Consider the following 15087-nt stretch of genomic DNA (forward strand, 5'->3'; position numbering starts at 1 on the left):
CATTTGTTTTCCAGTCACGAAGAGTAAAAGAAGAGGAGAATATGGAGGTAAAAATGTCTCTTTCAATATTTTTTCTTCCTAGTGTGTGAGTGAAGGGATTTCTCTTTCAATTTCTGTTGTTAAAAATGTGGATTGAGGGGGGAGTGTTGCTGATTTGGTTCTGCAGCTTTGTACGGCAAGTGCTTGTGAGGATAGAGCTGTATGCAGCTGGGCCTGTAGCAATTAATTTGAGTACACATTGGGTGAAATAGATAGGAAATTCAAAGTGATGTTATTTTCATGCCCAGGAGAACTGGTTAAGATAAGTAATTTGGCCATTTTTAATGAATCCTCCTAACTGGATTACACTAATTGCTGTCTTTTTTGTCAGAGTGATGATGGCTGTTTCGGAGTAGCCAGAAGATGTCCAAATAATTTTTCATTCTCAGGATTTGTATCACAATGTGTAGCTTCTAATTAAAATTCTTGATACTCTATGAAGTAAAATAGTTCAGTGCTATGGAATAGTAGATTAAATCAGAGTAATAAAAGACCATACTGGGTTTCATGGCCTTGTGCTGAGAGCGTAGGAAGCATCAGTGCTGTAAATAACGGCTTAATAAGTTTACTGGCTTACAGCCACAGTGGTGATCTTTTTAAAAATGCCTGTTCCATGGGTGGTGATACTTGCCACTTCACCTTCAGTTCTACATTTTCTGATTTTCATGGTGTCGTAGAAATCTGCAAAAAGAGTAACAGGTTTGGCCCTGTTTGCTCCTGTAATGACCCCAGTCTTTCAGTGTTTACAACTAGTTTACATGCTGCTTCAGCATCTGTTGAACTTGCCATTCAGGGCTGAGATGTCTTGGGGCCTGTGCGCTGTCTCTCAGGCTTCTCTTGCTTTCAAAATACTTTGGATTGCTGCACCTTGGAGTTTACTCTGGGGTTTCAAATCAATATGTAATTAAAATTGGTCTTCAAGTGCCAGAGTGAGTTTATAGAGGGAAGAGCTTGATTTCACTAAGTGGTTTTATATGCCTCTTGGTTCTATCACTTGAAGATCATTTTTGGGATCATTTATACTCCTTCATTCTTTTAAAAACACTTGTAAGCTTTAAAGTCTTATATTAGTGAAGTCTTGGAAATGGTTTCCCATAATTGCCACACATGTGGAAGCGGTCAGTCTAGCTCTGATGGTGATCTCTGAAGCACAGCTTCCACAGGGCAAGCAGATTTCGACAGGCCACATCTCAAAGGCAGCAGTCTGTGACCAGAGCGCTGCCTGTTGGTAGGAGTGGTTTCTCAGAGCAGTTATCTATGTCTGATGTTGCTTTTTAAAGGAATGGAGAGCAAATCCCCATTATGTCATCTGGGTGAAGGAAAAAAAAAAAGAGTTCTGTTGGCTTTTGTTTTCCTAAATGTTCCAGGAAATGCCCTCAGACTTGTGCAGGTTGCGACTATTGGTGTGTCTCTGTTCATTGCTGATGGGTCACATGCTTCTGTAAGTGGACATAACAGACCTGTTAAAGATGCAGATATTAACATACCAGTTTATGTTAATGGAAAGAAGTTAAGGGAGCTAGAAAAAAATCTATTCCACTTCTAGTAATCAAATAATTTTCCAAATATTTGTTAATTTTTGTTTAAAATACACAGATATATGAGATTTTAATTATCTCAGATCTTGTATAACGTATTAAAAATGTAGCTTTAATGTGAAAAACTTCTGGAAAAGAATCAAATGAGGTTTGTGATGCACATCTTTAAATTGTTTCATGAGGACTTGATTGTAACTTTAAATGAATTTCTGGGAGTGGTGACAGTGTGCCAAGTTGTGTATGGAATTGTGGTAGGACAGAGGACCCTTAGGTACTCTGCATGTAGAATGCACTTAGCTTGAGACTTGATATAAGTGCTAGTGGAGGGCTGGGCAGGGTATTACTGTCTGTGAGGTAGGTAGGAGTGATAGTGTGAAAGATATCTGTATTCATGATTTCTCTGAAAGCTGTTCTCCAAGCTGTGATGCCTGCTTTGATACGCTACTAGTACTTAGCGGGTGAGTAGATTTGAGGAATCAAAATTGCTATACAGAAATAATGGGAATAGTAACTTGATACTCTCACTGTGCAATTATTATTTAATAGATTACTTGAGTTTTGATGCAAGGTAGAGTAAAAGTTCTTTGTGCTTTAATGTAGGCCTTACCATTTGTATCTCTGTAATTCAAATACAGCAGTTTTACTGGTATCAGCTATATTTTAGACTGTTACTGAATGCATTTAAAAAGCCATTTGAGAGTTAGGGGATGTGTAAAATATTCTCTGGAATCAGACTGTTAGCATGGCAAGTGTTTCAGGACTTTTTTTGTTTGGCATCTATTATAACACTTTTTGCTTTTTTTCTTTAATAGTCTCAGCCTGCTGTTAGTGATGAATATAGTGAAGTTCCATGTGCAGTGAATCTTGTCTTAAGATTAAGGTAAGAGATTCTTCTATTTATTTTAACATTCCTTGTAAGGTGACTTGATCTCCCTCATTACTTTCATAATATTAACATAAAATAAGCGTTAACCTCTTTAATCTCCCAGTATGACCAGTATGAACAGTATTTCTGTGACTAATTGCTGTCTTTTAATTGCTTACTGAAATAGAGTAAAATGAAAAGCAGAATATGAATGTGGCTTCAGGCTAAGTGTACCCTTCATTAAGTATTTTCTTTCTTTTTTTCCTTTGCAATGCAGGATCACAGTGAGAGATTTTTAATGAGTTTCTTTCACACTTCAGCAGTCAGCCTCTGACAGAAATAAGCCATAGCTATATTACAAGTTGCTACTCAAAAAACATTTTTCACTGGCAAGTTTGATCAGCCACTGTAGAGAAATGACAGATATTTTAGGAAATGGATACAAATATGTTGTCTGACTTTAAATTTATATGTGGTTAAAATGAGTCACTTTTTTTAGTTGTTCTTAGTTTACAACTAAGATTTGATAATGTTTAATTATGGTGTTTAATTCTTGGATAGAAATGTTTGTTGTAATGAAAAACTAGATAGCTTTTTCTTTATTTATAACTATTTTCCTTAAATGGCTAACTTGGTTAAAAAAAAAAAAAACTTGTTGCCACTCACTTTAAAACTTGTTTTCACCCTATTTGTTTTGACAAGTGATTACAATATTTCACAGATGCTCTAAACACTTCTATAGGTAGAAGTAAATGTTATTTAAACATGAATAGAGAGATCTTTACAAAATTATGACGAGTATGTTAGCAACAATTTGCAGATGAATGTACAACAAGTAGCTTTAAAACAGTAACGTTCAAAACTGTTAATAATCACAAAAAATACACAGTACAGAATGAGTGTCAAGTTCCCAAACCTATTATCTCCCCTTTCCTTTGACTACTTTCCTAGTGACAGCTGCAAAAAGTTGTTTGGCTGCCAAAGGTTGTTTACTGAAGGGAAGAGTAATAAATTTTATTGTGGGGAGAGAAAATCCTTCAACATATTTGGAATTGGTTTAGTTGTCCAATTTACATAACAGCCCAGTTACGCTATCAATATTATTTTTCATCTTTCTGCTGACATACAGGTAGATGAAACCATTTACAAAACGGATCAATTGATACTGCCACATGGAAGTACCAGTGAGGTGCTTGGGTATTTTGAAAGTATGCTGAAACCTGTAGTGATAAGCTTCTTCCCAGTTAACCTGCAGTGCTGGCATATCCAAAGGGCAACCGTTTTAACACAGTTTAATGGCAGAGATTATGCTTTCAGTTTTTGCTGTAGCTCTTAAGCCAGAATTGAAGGATTGATCCTGAAAGACCTGAGTTTCCAAACTCTTTGTGATGAGCTTCTTTTTTTTTTAAAGAATATTCCTAACTCATGGGTTAAAAAAATTCTACCTCCCCATCCTCCCTAAAAGCAATTCTGAGTAACTGTAGTAACTAGGGTTACAATTACGAATATTTCTTCCCTATCCACCAATAAACATGTAAACAAGAATTTAGCTTTTAGGAACCAGAAAGCTTCTCTTAAAGAAAATGGTCTTCAACAGGAGATACCCTCAGGGGCCTGGGAGCATTCTTGACTGTGTCTTGGAAAAACAAAAACCTGATGCAGAATTTTGCAGATTGAATTTTGCTAATTTTGGCTGACCTTTATTCTGGGGCAGAATGCTCTGCAGTGCACATTCCTGGCCCCATGAGAGCTCTGGCTGTGTCCTGCCTCAGTGGTAAGAAGTGGGCTGAATCATATATCCTTGCAGTGTTTGTCTGATTTCCTTGTGATGGTTACCTAAGCATGTGAGTAGGGTCAGAGCTAGCACACGTGTATGGGGGGATGTCGGTATATGCAGTTAAAAGGTTTTTCATCTTTGGCTTTAGTGTGGGCACATTAATAGTGGCCTGGGCCTGTCAGTGAGTGGTTGCACTGAAGTAAATAACTTACCAGTTTTTCTCTTTTGGGGTTGGTATATCAGCAGTGAGCTAATGTAGGAAATCAGCTATGGGGAAAGCTCTGAGAAATAGTGATTGTGGTAACAGAATTGTGGATGTAGAATTAGGATTATTTGTCCCTACCCCCAAAGAGTCCTGAAATTTGAACCTTACCACTCTGCTAATGAAAGAACAGAGTGAGGCTGGCATCCTTGTGAATTATTGACAAGCCTGTATTGCACCAAGCAATGTACATGACAAACTAAGAGACGTTGGGAAGCCAGTAGTGTTCTAGCGTATTAGTGTCTGAACTATTTTTTTGAATGTTTTGCACTAATTCAACTGTTTTATTTTGTTACCAGAGGGGTTTCTTCATTTAAAAAATAAAAAAATAAAAATTATATATCATAGGATGTAGCCTGGAGGCCCTCAGTCATGATCAGTCAGTCCTGGGTTAACAACTTTTTGCTTCCCAGCTACCGTGATGCTACAATTACTGTGGGGTGATTGAGCTTACAATTATGGTAGCTGTATATGAGGAAAGATACCGTGGCCCCTAAGTGTTCTCCTTTGTTTTAATAACTGAGCAAACTTTTTTTGAGCACCTGAAAGTAAAATAATATGATAGTTTTGGCATTTGTAGTTAATAAAATCTGGGTAGATGACTTGCATTGTATTGCACAGCGTTCCCTCAGGATCGTAATGTAGTAAACAGCTAATACGCTCACAGGGAATTCTGCATTTATCCACCTCCAGTGCAGGCTTTAAACTGTTCTGCTGATGTCTTTTGGTGAATTGATCATTAAGTCATACAGCTGATAGAGACTTGAGCGCATCAGAGTATTTTTATGGGATTTGTTAAAATGAACCATAAGTTGTGAACCATGTTATTATGAAGCAAGTCAGCTACAGTCTGAGGATAGAAACAATTTCCTGTGATGCTTCATCTACCACTATTATATAGCTTTTAAAGGATGCCTTGATATTCAGATAAAGATTGTGAACATTAGATGCCAGATCTGAAGACTCAAAACTCTCAGCATATTATCCAAAATGTTGGAAGCTTTTTCTTTTAAAATAATTCGCTTGAGGCAATCAAATTATATAAACTGCAGTAGCTTGATGAGTTCAGAACACACTGTTTTAGATGCTGTAAATTACTGTTAAAAAAAAAGTTAAGTACTGATGTGGGTAAAAATGTAAATACCAGCAAAATACAAGAGGAATGAATTATGGGGCCTGGGGGGCGGGGAGGCTGTGAGAGAGGAGGGGCACTAAACATGGCAAGGGAAAGCTCAAAAAGGTCTCATCTTGTCATAGTTTTCCTTTTATTTCCCTGAAGAGAGGGGCTATGGGGGGTAAGGTGATTGGCAGCAGCAAAAGGTGAGCATCTTGAATGTGAATGAACTCTTCCTGTGTGATGGAGGCTGGCTGGGCAAGGATTTGAGGGGAGAAGGCATTTTTCCCAGGGTCCTTGGACAAGAAAGGGCTTAAGGGATGGTGGGGACGAAACTGATGGCTATAGTATTGCTCACTCTTTTTGGCTGGGGAACTATCTTAGTTTGCAGAGAGTTTGTGCTAGAAGCCTATGTGACCATTTAGAGCCTTATGGGAGAAGTAATTTCAGATGGGCGTTGAGAGTCTTGGGAGCTGGACGACCTCTGGCAGGAAGGAAAAAAGGAACTGCTCTTCTCACTTTTTTTTTTCTCTTCGAAAAGATGCGGCTGTGCTGGGCCAAAAAAATCAAATGTTAGATGATAATACTGTGGAAAAAAATGTAAAACTGTGTTCCAAGAAAGGTTAATAATATACACAAAAATTTAAATTACCCTCCCTAAGGAGGAAATCTGGCAGAAGAATTGGTGCATTTCAGTAATTCTTTTACTGCATGGTCAAGTTCTGTCATTTTTTTTCCAAAGAGCAGGGTTGGACTTAATCAGTAACTGAGGAGGGAATGCCAAACTAGCACCAGCCTTTGTTTACTGCAAATGGTGTGTTGTGGATGAGAACCTTAACTTTCATCCTGAAATGATCTTTACAGAATTCCATGGCATTCTTTATAGGAGTGGTGGTTTTTAATTCTGTTAGTCTGGGTAATTTCCATCTTGAGTATCTGACTTCTCTACCCTAAACTTGTATTTAACACCATTTTATTTGAGAAGGCAGCTTTTTTTGGTGGGGCTAATTTAGAAAAATATTCTCCGTTGTGAGAGTTCAGGTAGCAAAATTGAATTTAAAGTTTGCTCTGACCAGCTGATGGTTCACTTGCATCTTCACTTGAAGATGGCATTTTTGCAATTTATTTTTATTTTTATTTTTTTTTTATCTTTTGCATCATTGTGGCTTGGATTATTTTTGTCCAGAAGTTAAATTAGCTGCAGTGTTTTAATTAATTCAGTGCAAAGCTTGTGAAAGACTCTGTTGTTAAAAACTTAATATTGACCATTAGTATTTTAAAGCTCACATTTTAATTAAGAGACTGCGTTTGACTTTTGCAATGAACTGAAAAAAAAATTGTTTTCAGTTATTGCCTGATCTATTGCCATCATCCTAACTGCAACCCAAACTGTGTATGGTTATGTTGAAACATTGATGCTGCTTCATCCTCTGCTTCACAGAGGAAGGGGTATTTGGTACTGGGGAGGAATGAAATCTTCAGTCTAAGTTTTCTCTCAGGAGGCTGCACGTGCTGTGTGTCTCAGCAGAGGACCCTGGCAGGAGGTTTAAGGCAATTCTCTGTGATTCATTCCTCTTCTGTGACTGGGGAAAGGAGAGTGGAGAAGAGATACCACCTTTCATCTGAAATTTCCAGTCTAACCACCGTGTTGTTACAGTTACAGATTTGGGAAGGTCACTGTCTGAGGATTTGATTATTTAGATTAATAACAAAGACATTTCATGTTAAATTAGGAGACTTGTTAATGGTTAATAGTTAAGAATTGCAAATTATCTGAAGCAATCTAAGATGGTTAAATTAGCTCCTATGACAGGAAGATAATTTACTGACTGTAATTTAGAATGTCCCAGGACCTAATTTAATACCGTTCCTGCGCACCAGATGAATTAAGCCTGTGGAAGAACAAAAGGGACAAATGGAAATTTTTTTACTCGAGGCACTGGCAAATGGAATAGTTCAGTTAGATTACTGAGTATCTTATTGAAAACAGTGTGTAGAGAAAATGCTAAGGCAGAATTGCCTGCAATGACACCTTGATAGTTCGCGTTATTTACAGATAAATGTTAGTGTGTATTTTTAACAAAAACATTTTTTTTGGTTAATGTAGCTGGTTTGCCACAATATAAAATCTCTGGGTTTTCCTGTACCTTGTGCGCTGTATGTGGTTCTTACCATTTCTTGCCTGTCACACCTAATCTCAAAAAAATCAGAGAGGAACTTCAAGGATTATCAAAGGTTTGGAGAGGAATAATTCCATGAAAGCTGAGGGGAAATTTCTGTATCTATATATATAGTAAAAATATGTAATATGTACAACATAGTGGCTCAAAGCCTGAAAGTAGGGGTTGATTATTCATTATCCCAGTGCAGGAACTGGAGGAATGAGAGGAAACTGACTGACTGACTATGTTTAAACTAATAAAAGGAGAAGAAAAAAAAATCACACAAGGTGTAGTTAAACTTTGGAACTCCTTGCCCCAAGATATAGAAGAGAAATTCATGAGGGTTATGAAATGCTTAGAAATGACATCTGTCTGGGGTAGTTTGTGAATGACAAGTGCTTTGTGGCTGGGGCAGTAGTTGTAGGAACCATTGCCATAACCCAGTTCTGTATTGTTTCTTAGGCACCCACTCTGACTGCTGTCAGAAATACGAGTATGTGGCTGCAGATACCTAGTAGAGCTCTTCTTCTGTTGTTAGTATTAAAATTTGAAGCTTAATTTTTAGGAAAAAAATATCTAAATAAGCAAAACCCAGAATCTTTCCTGACAAGATCCAGAACGAGTTTGTAATTGACTCAACATAATCTAGAATTCTCAATTCTAGAATTCTTTTTTTTTCCTTCCTTTTTTTGTGGTACAGTTTCTAGCTTTTCCAGTGTTGGAACTTTTATTCTAGTCTGTTTTGTAGGAAGTGGGGCTGATGTGTATTCTTCACTAAGGACGGGTATTTTTCATTATTTTTGCTTATTTAGAATAGCTTCTGTTCTCCAGTGCATTTAATGACAATATCAACACACCAGCTGTGTGGTAGATGTACAACAGGAAAGTGACAAAGCTTGTCTGTGGGCTGGAAGTTGGTCCAGTAACAGACATCATAAACAAAACCATTTGTAGAATTCTTGAAGTAATTTTACCTTTGATAACAGTATTGAGCATTTTCCTATATATTTTGCCATCACCTCTAGAGCTTTTGCCTTCCTTCAGGCAGTTGTGGGAATGTGGTTACTGAAGTGAATTTTGATTTCACAGTATAGAGACTTGATTTAAATAACCTGTTTAATCATGATTAAATCATGACTGAAATCAGTAGGCAGGAACCCTTGATTAAACTATTGATTCTAATCCTGTTTTCTGTTTGTACTTCTATTTCCTTCAGAGCTTGCTCCTTGAAAATAGTAAATTGTGCATTTCTTATTCACTACTTAAGGATGTTTTTATACCTTGCTGTATTTTTATTGAAAATTAAACACTGAAAAATGTTTTAATTAACAACACCATCTAAAATTTAGTTTGTATACCATTACTTACTTAATAGAGAACTGGTATACTTTTGTATGTAAAATTGAATATTGAACCATGTAATCAATATTTTTTGCTTATTAAATCTAGGTTATCAAGAAGATTTGAATGTCTAAATATTTAGATATTAGGGAATAAGGTGTTTAACCTGCGTAGCTGTGGTTTAAATTGTGTGGGCAATTAATTGCATGTGGAGATGTTGCTGATGCTGGAATTTTAAAATCAATAGAGCTTTTTATTCCATTCCGACTTTTTATTGTACTTGCAAAAGAAATAGCGTCTATTTGATTTTTAAATTCAATCAACTTCTCATGTTTGAATGAATGTTTTCTTTTCACTTTGGTTTGGATCCCAACTGCACCTGGCAGTGAACTAAAAATCTGAAGTAATTCAGGGAAAATGTGTTACTGTGTAACAAAGTGAAGCACACTTGCTGTTTTCAAGTTTTAGGGGGAAATTGCTGTTCAATGCATTACAAACACTTAAAAAATATTGGTGCTTTCCACAAATTAAATCTTCATCACTGCTTAAAAACAGCAACAAAAAAAAACCAGCCACCACCTTCTGTGCTAATTCATTAATACTTTCAGGGAAAACTTAAATATTGCCCTCTCTGCAGCAACAAAACTGATAGCTCTTTAACTAAGTTGTTTCCATCTGCTCATATGAGAGCAGGTAGGAAGTGTAAGCATCCAAAAAATGATGCAGGTGAGTACTTTTTCATTGCAAATAGTCAGTAAAACTCATTTCATTATGCAAAAGTTAAACTTGCAAGGACCTGTGCAGAGAAATGGAAAACTGAGAACTGAAATTAAAAACTCCGTTCTAGAATTTGCTGTTTGACTTCAGCTTGGAATAAATATAACAAGGAAAAAAATTAAAGGGTTTATAACTTTGCTTTGATTTAGCTTCTGACATCAGCAGCTACAGAAAGAGGAAAAACCCGATTTAAAAGTATGTTTAGGTATATAGATAAATCTGAAATACTTCTAATTCTTACATTTCTGTGTCAAGAAATGAAGACGTGATGCTGTAAACCAGCAGACAGAGGAAGGACCTGTTTTTGTATTTGGCTTCAAAGGTGATGATAAACTCTTTTGCAGACCTCTCTGGTGGTACTTCAACATCTACTGGAGTTTTGTTGCTTCTTCAACCGAACAACTTGTGCATTCTCTTAGTTTTACAATCACATTCCATATATTGTCACAGTATTAAAAGCATTCTAATTTTTTTTTTTAAGTAACTTGGGACAGGTCTATGGAAAAAACTGTTTCTGATGGAGGAACAGTGTCTACCCTGGAACTGTGGACTGTGTTCTGAGTTGATTTAGTTGTGACTGTAAGTCACTTGGTGGCTGCTGTTGGTGATGTACACATCCCTTTTATGTGTGGTAGATGGCAAGGGGAATCTTTAATAGGTAACTGCTGTCTCATTCCAACAGCATAATAATCAAATGATGGTGTTTCATTGTGACGTTGGCTGCTTTTCAGTCTTGAAAGCATGAGGGGCTGTGTTTTTACATCTGTGTTACTACTGTCTCTTGAAATAGTCTTTAATATATGCATTGCTTCATTTCAGGGATCTGTTCTTTACCTAAGAACATTAAGTGGTAATGGTGGTGTTTTGTGTTTTCTTTTGAGCCTTATAACCTGATCTTGAAACATCATATCCTAACCATGTTTGCTCTTTTTGGTAATGTATATGGAGAGGGATAATTTGTAAACTCATGATTTTTTTTCCAAATCTGCTGAAGTATATGGTAAAGTTTTAATAGACTTTAAAGGGCTATGTATTTCAGGTCCACGTTTTACTAACCCCTAAATTTTAGTGCTATTCTAGTTGCTGTCAATCTGGAAGCTTGGCAGACTTTAAGCATCTCTTCTGAGACTACCAAGAGTTAACAGAAATGTTCTTCCATTTAATCTGGAACTTAAATGAAATTGTTAAAATGAATTTGAGAGGAACCATCTCCCTTCAGGATGCCATACATGTGTGATCTGCTCCTGATAGTGTGTTGATGTGTAATGGAGGTGCCTGGATGTTGATTAGTAAATGACAGCTGAGTGTGGCAGTGTTAGACAGATTTACGTAAACATGTGGTGAATCCTCAGGAGGCTAATGCTGCTTTACAGTAAATGCTCTCTTCTGTTGTGTTTGTATGATACCATAGGAGCTTTAAAGTTCTGATTCACAAAATTACTTTAATAAACAGACTTCCTTTTCTTATTGCTTTAGTTATTGTTCTGCTACATTCAGCCTACCCTGACCTCGCAACCCATGTTTAACTAGTGCATTATGCCTTTAGCATGTGAAAGTGAAAAATGAGTGACAAATATTGAGAAGGAAGATGATCTTTTGAATTCTAATACCAACTGGTGGGGCCAAATAATATCCTCTCTGCTCTGACTCCCCTCTTACTCCCCCCCCCCATATTTGAATAACAAAGGAAAAAATATAAGCAAAATTAAACAAACAAAGAAAAAGACACAAACCCTAGCCTTCTGGGCTTTTCCTTTAATTACATTTCTTGCATTCTACATACAAAGATCTTGCCCCAGAGTTGCAGAATGGAAATCGAATGGGTACATCTCCACGCCGTACAGCCTACCTATCACTCTGATTAGTCAGCTCTGTTTCGATGGAAATGTTTTCTCTGCAGTCTAAATGAGCAGAGGTCATTTAAATGCTTCTGCCTTCTTGATTACAGCAACAACTGCAGTTGAGGTAGTGCAAATAGCATACTGCTTGCCTTTGTTTCCTAAGATATACTGAATTGTTTATTTTCCAGTGTAACTTAGTTTGTTTTACTGCTATTTTTAATGTAGTTCAAACATCAGAGGGGAAGAGCATCTGTGAGACCTAAAATTTTTACAAGTGTAATGTTTATTTTGAGATTTTTTTTATTTTTTATTTTTTTTGTTAAAGCAAATTGATATAGACTTGGCCAACACCAGAAATCCCTGATAGTGGGTGAAATTCTGCGCTGTTAGGAATGAGGCCTGAAGGAACATGGGGAGGGGAAAGACTGGTTGGGAAGGTTCCTTCCTTTTAGAAAGGAAGAGTGTGTGTACTGTTACTTTGCTATTATAACATGTATTTCATCAAGGAATATAGACTCTCCAAGAAGGGTATATGGAAGATGCTGAAAATTGTTGGGAATAGATGATGTTTCAGGTAACTCTTATAAAGAGGTAGTGGATAAACATCTGAAAAAAAAATGAAGTAGTAAAAAAGAATGAAAAACTGTTTGTTACATAGTCAAGATACCCCAGTGTGATTTAGGCCTTAATTTTAATTCCAAGATATATATTTTTCTTGAATCTCACTTACATGATTGGTGTCTTGTGTAGGACAAAAGACTTCTTGACATTTGATGTATCCAATTTACACTGCTGTCCTTACCCCAACATGATTTCTTATCTTAATCTCATACCATAAGTGGTAGTTCAGTGAAGTAGATCTATGAACTGCTTGGAACATTTGACTATAGCAGGAATTGGACTATCAGGTAGTTACTTCTAAGGCTTCGTCATTAACTGTGGATGTCTGAAATCTTCATGTCTGATTTTTACAGTACACTCGTATCAGTCTAACTGGCTGTGTAATTTGTTTATTCTCTAATCTTGGTTTTTGTAAATATAAACATTGTTTTGCAAATCATCTCCTTCAAAATGGAGTTTCGGTGTGTCATCTTTAGAGGTTGGACTCGATGATTAGAGGTTGGACTCGATGATCTTGAGGTCTCTTCCAACCTAGAAATTCTGTGATTCTGTGATTCTGTGATCTTCTAATAACAGACTGTTATAAGCCCAAAGGCAGAGGGGGCGAAGTCATTAAGTTGGCCTATGCGTTTTTTCTGTTTTTTTTTGAGGAGATATTACTTCCTAGAAAATGAGAAATCAGATCTAGTAATCTTAATGTGGATGTCATGTGACCCTGATGAAAAATCATAGTAAAGTTTTGGAAAATGTACTTTTGTAAGGTGCAAAGTTTTAAATTCTGAAATTATTTACCAAGGAAGATGGCTGACAAAATATCTTAGCATAGTTTGCTTTGGTGTTGCTCTTATTTAAAGTGGGGGGGGGGGGGGTGAAATAAGGCAGGAAATGAATAAATTGCAGTATGCTAAAATGCACAAAAGTGTTTAAAACTTACTACTCTTTTAAAGAGATGGGCTATCCGTATCCATGATAATCAAGGTATATCTGTCTGTAATGGCACAGAGAGCAAGAAGCAAAGAAGAGGTATTACAAGAGATGGCGAAAAGGTCTGAGTTTGCATTTTAAAATGGAAATAACTGTTTTTCACAAATGTATTAGAGAAACCAGGGACCATTAAGAAATGATGGGAGAAGATAAAATTATTAATCACAAAGATATAAGTGCCTTTCTTCAAAGGCTATTTCTATTTAGTAGTAATAAAGTCTCTGTGTGCTGCTGCATGTTGTGAGTGTAATTCATGTAACTAAAAAGAGAACTCCAGTGAGCAAATGAAATGGTACTTGGAAGCTGCGTACAAATAAACTAATGAGCCCAAACAGTTGTCAACAAAATGTGTGCGGGGGGGGGGGGGGGGGGCAACAGGAAAACTAATTTGCAGTAACAGTGACTATCTAGAACCAGTGAAGTGTCTGAAGACTGGAGAAGAGCATGAACAGCTTTTAGGGGAAAAATCAAGTGCATCTTCTGTTAGGTGAAATATATAATGGCGCAAATAATTTATGGAAATCAATAAATGTCTGGAAGGTAATGGAACCAGAAACAAAAGCACTTACAGGCTTCTAGCTAATGAATCTCGCCAAACTTCCTTTGTTTTCTTTCCTGAATAATAGAGTACAATTAGACAGAAAGCAGAAACATCCTAAATTCAAAATAGTCAAGGATTACCACTCCAGACAGCGAAGTTGGACAGTGCAGTGCATATCAACCTTTCTTGAATTTTTGCATTCACTTTAATAAACAGATTTGACTAACATACCTCTATTTGGGACATTCTTCAATTTGAAAACAAAGTAAATTACACCCCATTTTCACCCTTGTATAGGAAACAGTGTATTGAGAGCAGCTGTCTCTCACCCAGCTGTATTGGTCTGTTAGAAAGTTGGTCATTCTGGGGGAAGTTTGTAATTACTCAGAGCCATTTTTATATGGTGCATGTTTTATGGGAGGTTTGGGGAAAGAGGTCATCTGAGTCTCATCTATTAGTTTCTAAATAGGTGATTGTTAAGAGTGCTAAATATACAGAATTCCTTCTCATCAGCTGTATTTAGTGTTTGACTAAATGGAAAAAGATTTGCAGGCTGGAGCAATTCAGTATAGCTGCTAATAAGCAAGATTTTATGGTTGATCTCTGCAAAGGTGTGAGAAATTTTTTATTCCCTTCATTTGTCTCTTAAAATGTGTGTAGGAAGAGGGTATGTAAGTCTGAGCTAAATCCCACATTCAGTCAAAACGTCTCTCTTCCCCCCCCTTCCCCTCCCTCTCTCAGAATGCCAAATTTCTGTGCAGCTTCCCTTTTTTGGAAAGCAGCAGTTTTAACAAGCTTATTAGACATAATAAATTTCAGCAGAGGGGAGTGGAGTGTCAAAAGGGAACTTGGAGATGGGTCATGTGTGGTTTTCTTCTTGACAGAAAGCCATCCAGGTTTTCCGGGCAGTGGGGAGTGGGGAGCTGAGGTTCATACTAATTCTCTGTTGAATAACAATAGACTAAGTGCAGCAATCTATATAATGACAGCAGATTTTTACAACAGAAGTAAACGAGCCTAGTAAATCTGTACCTGTCTAGCTGCATTATCCACAGCTTTGTAGTAACATGTTCAAGCTCTATAGCTTTTACGGTAAATTTTGGGAACCTGAAATTCCTTCTGCTTTGAAGCATTCAGTATATTCAGTAAATGAGTACTCTTTTAAACACAATGTGGCATACTTACTTTTCAGGGTTTGCTATTTTGCTTTTGTCTGTGTTGCCAA

At 36.8% G+C, this 15087-nt stretch overlaps 1 protein-coding gene across 5 annotated transcripts in view; it reads left to right on the forward strand.

Annotated features, from left to right (window-relative positions):
* STK39 (serine/threonine kinase 39) overlaps positions 1-15087 on the forward strand; it is a 122884-nt gene that overhangs the window by 81629 nt on the left and 26168 nt on the right. For all 5 annotated transcript variants that reach the window (XM_035331888.1, XM_035331887.1, XM_035331890.1 and 2 more), the window contains 2 exons: positions 15-47; positions 2390-2457. In XM_035331888.1, coding sequence (XP_035187779.1) covers positions 15-47; positions 2390-2457 — 101 coding nt within the window. The remainder of the gene's footprint in view (positions 1-14; positions 48-2389; positions 2458-15087) is intronic.

Source organism: Oxyura jamaicensis, chromosome 7 (assembly GCF_011077185.1).
Source record: "Oxyura jamaicensis isolate SHBP4307 breed ruddy duck chromosome 7, BPBGC_Ojam_1.0, whole genome shotgun sequence".
NCBI lineage: Eukaryota > Metazoa > Chordata > Aves > Anseriformes > Anatidae > Oxyura > Oxyura jamaicensis.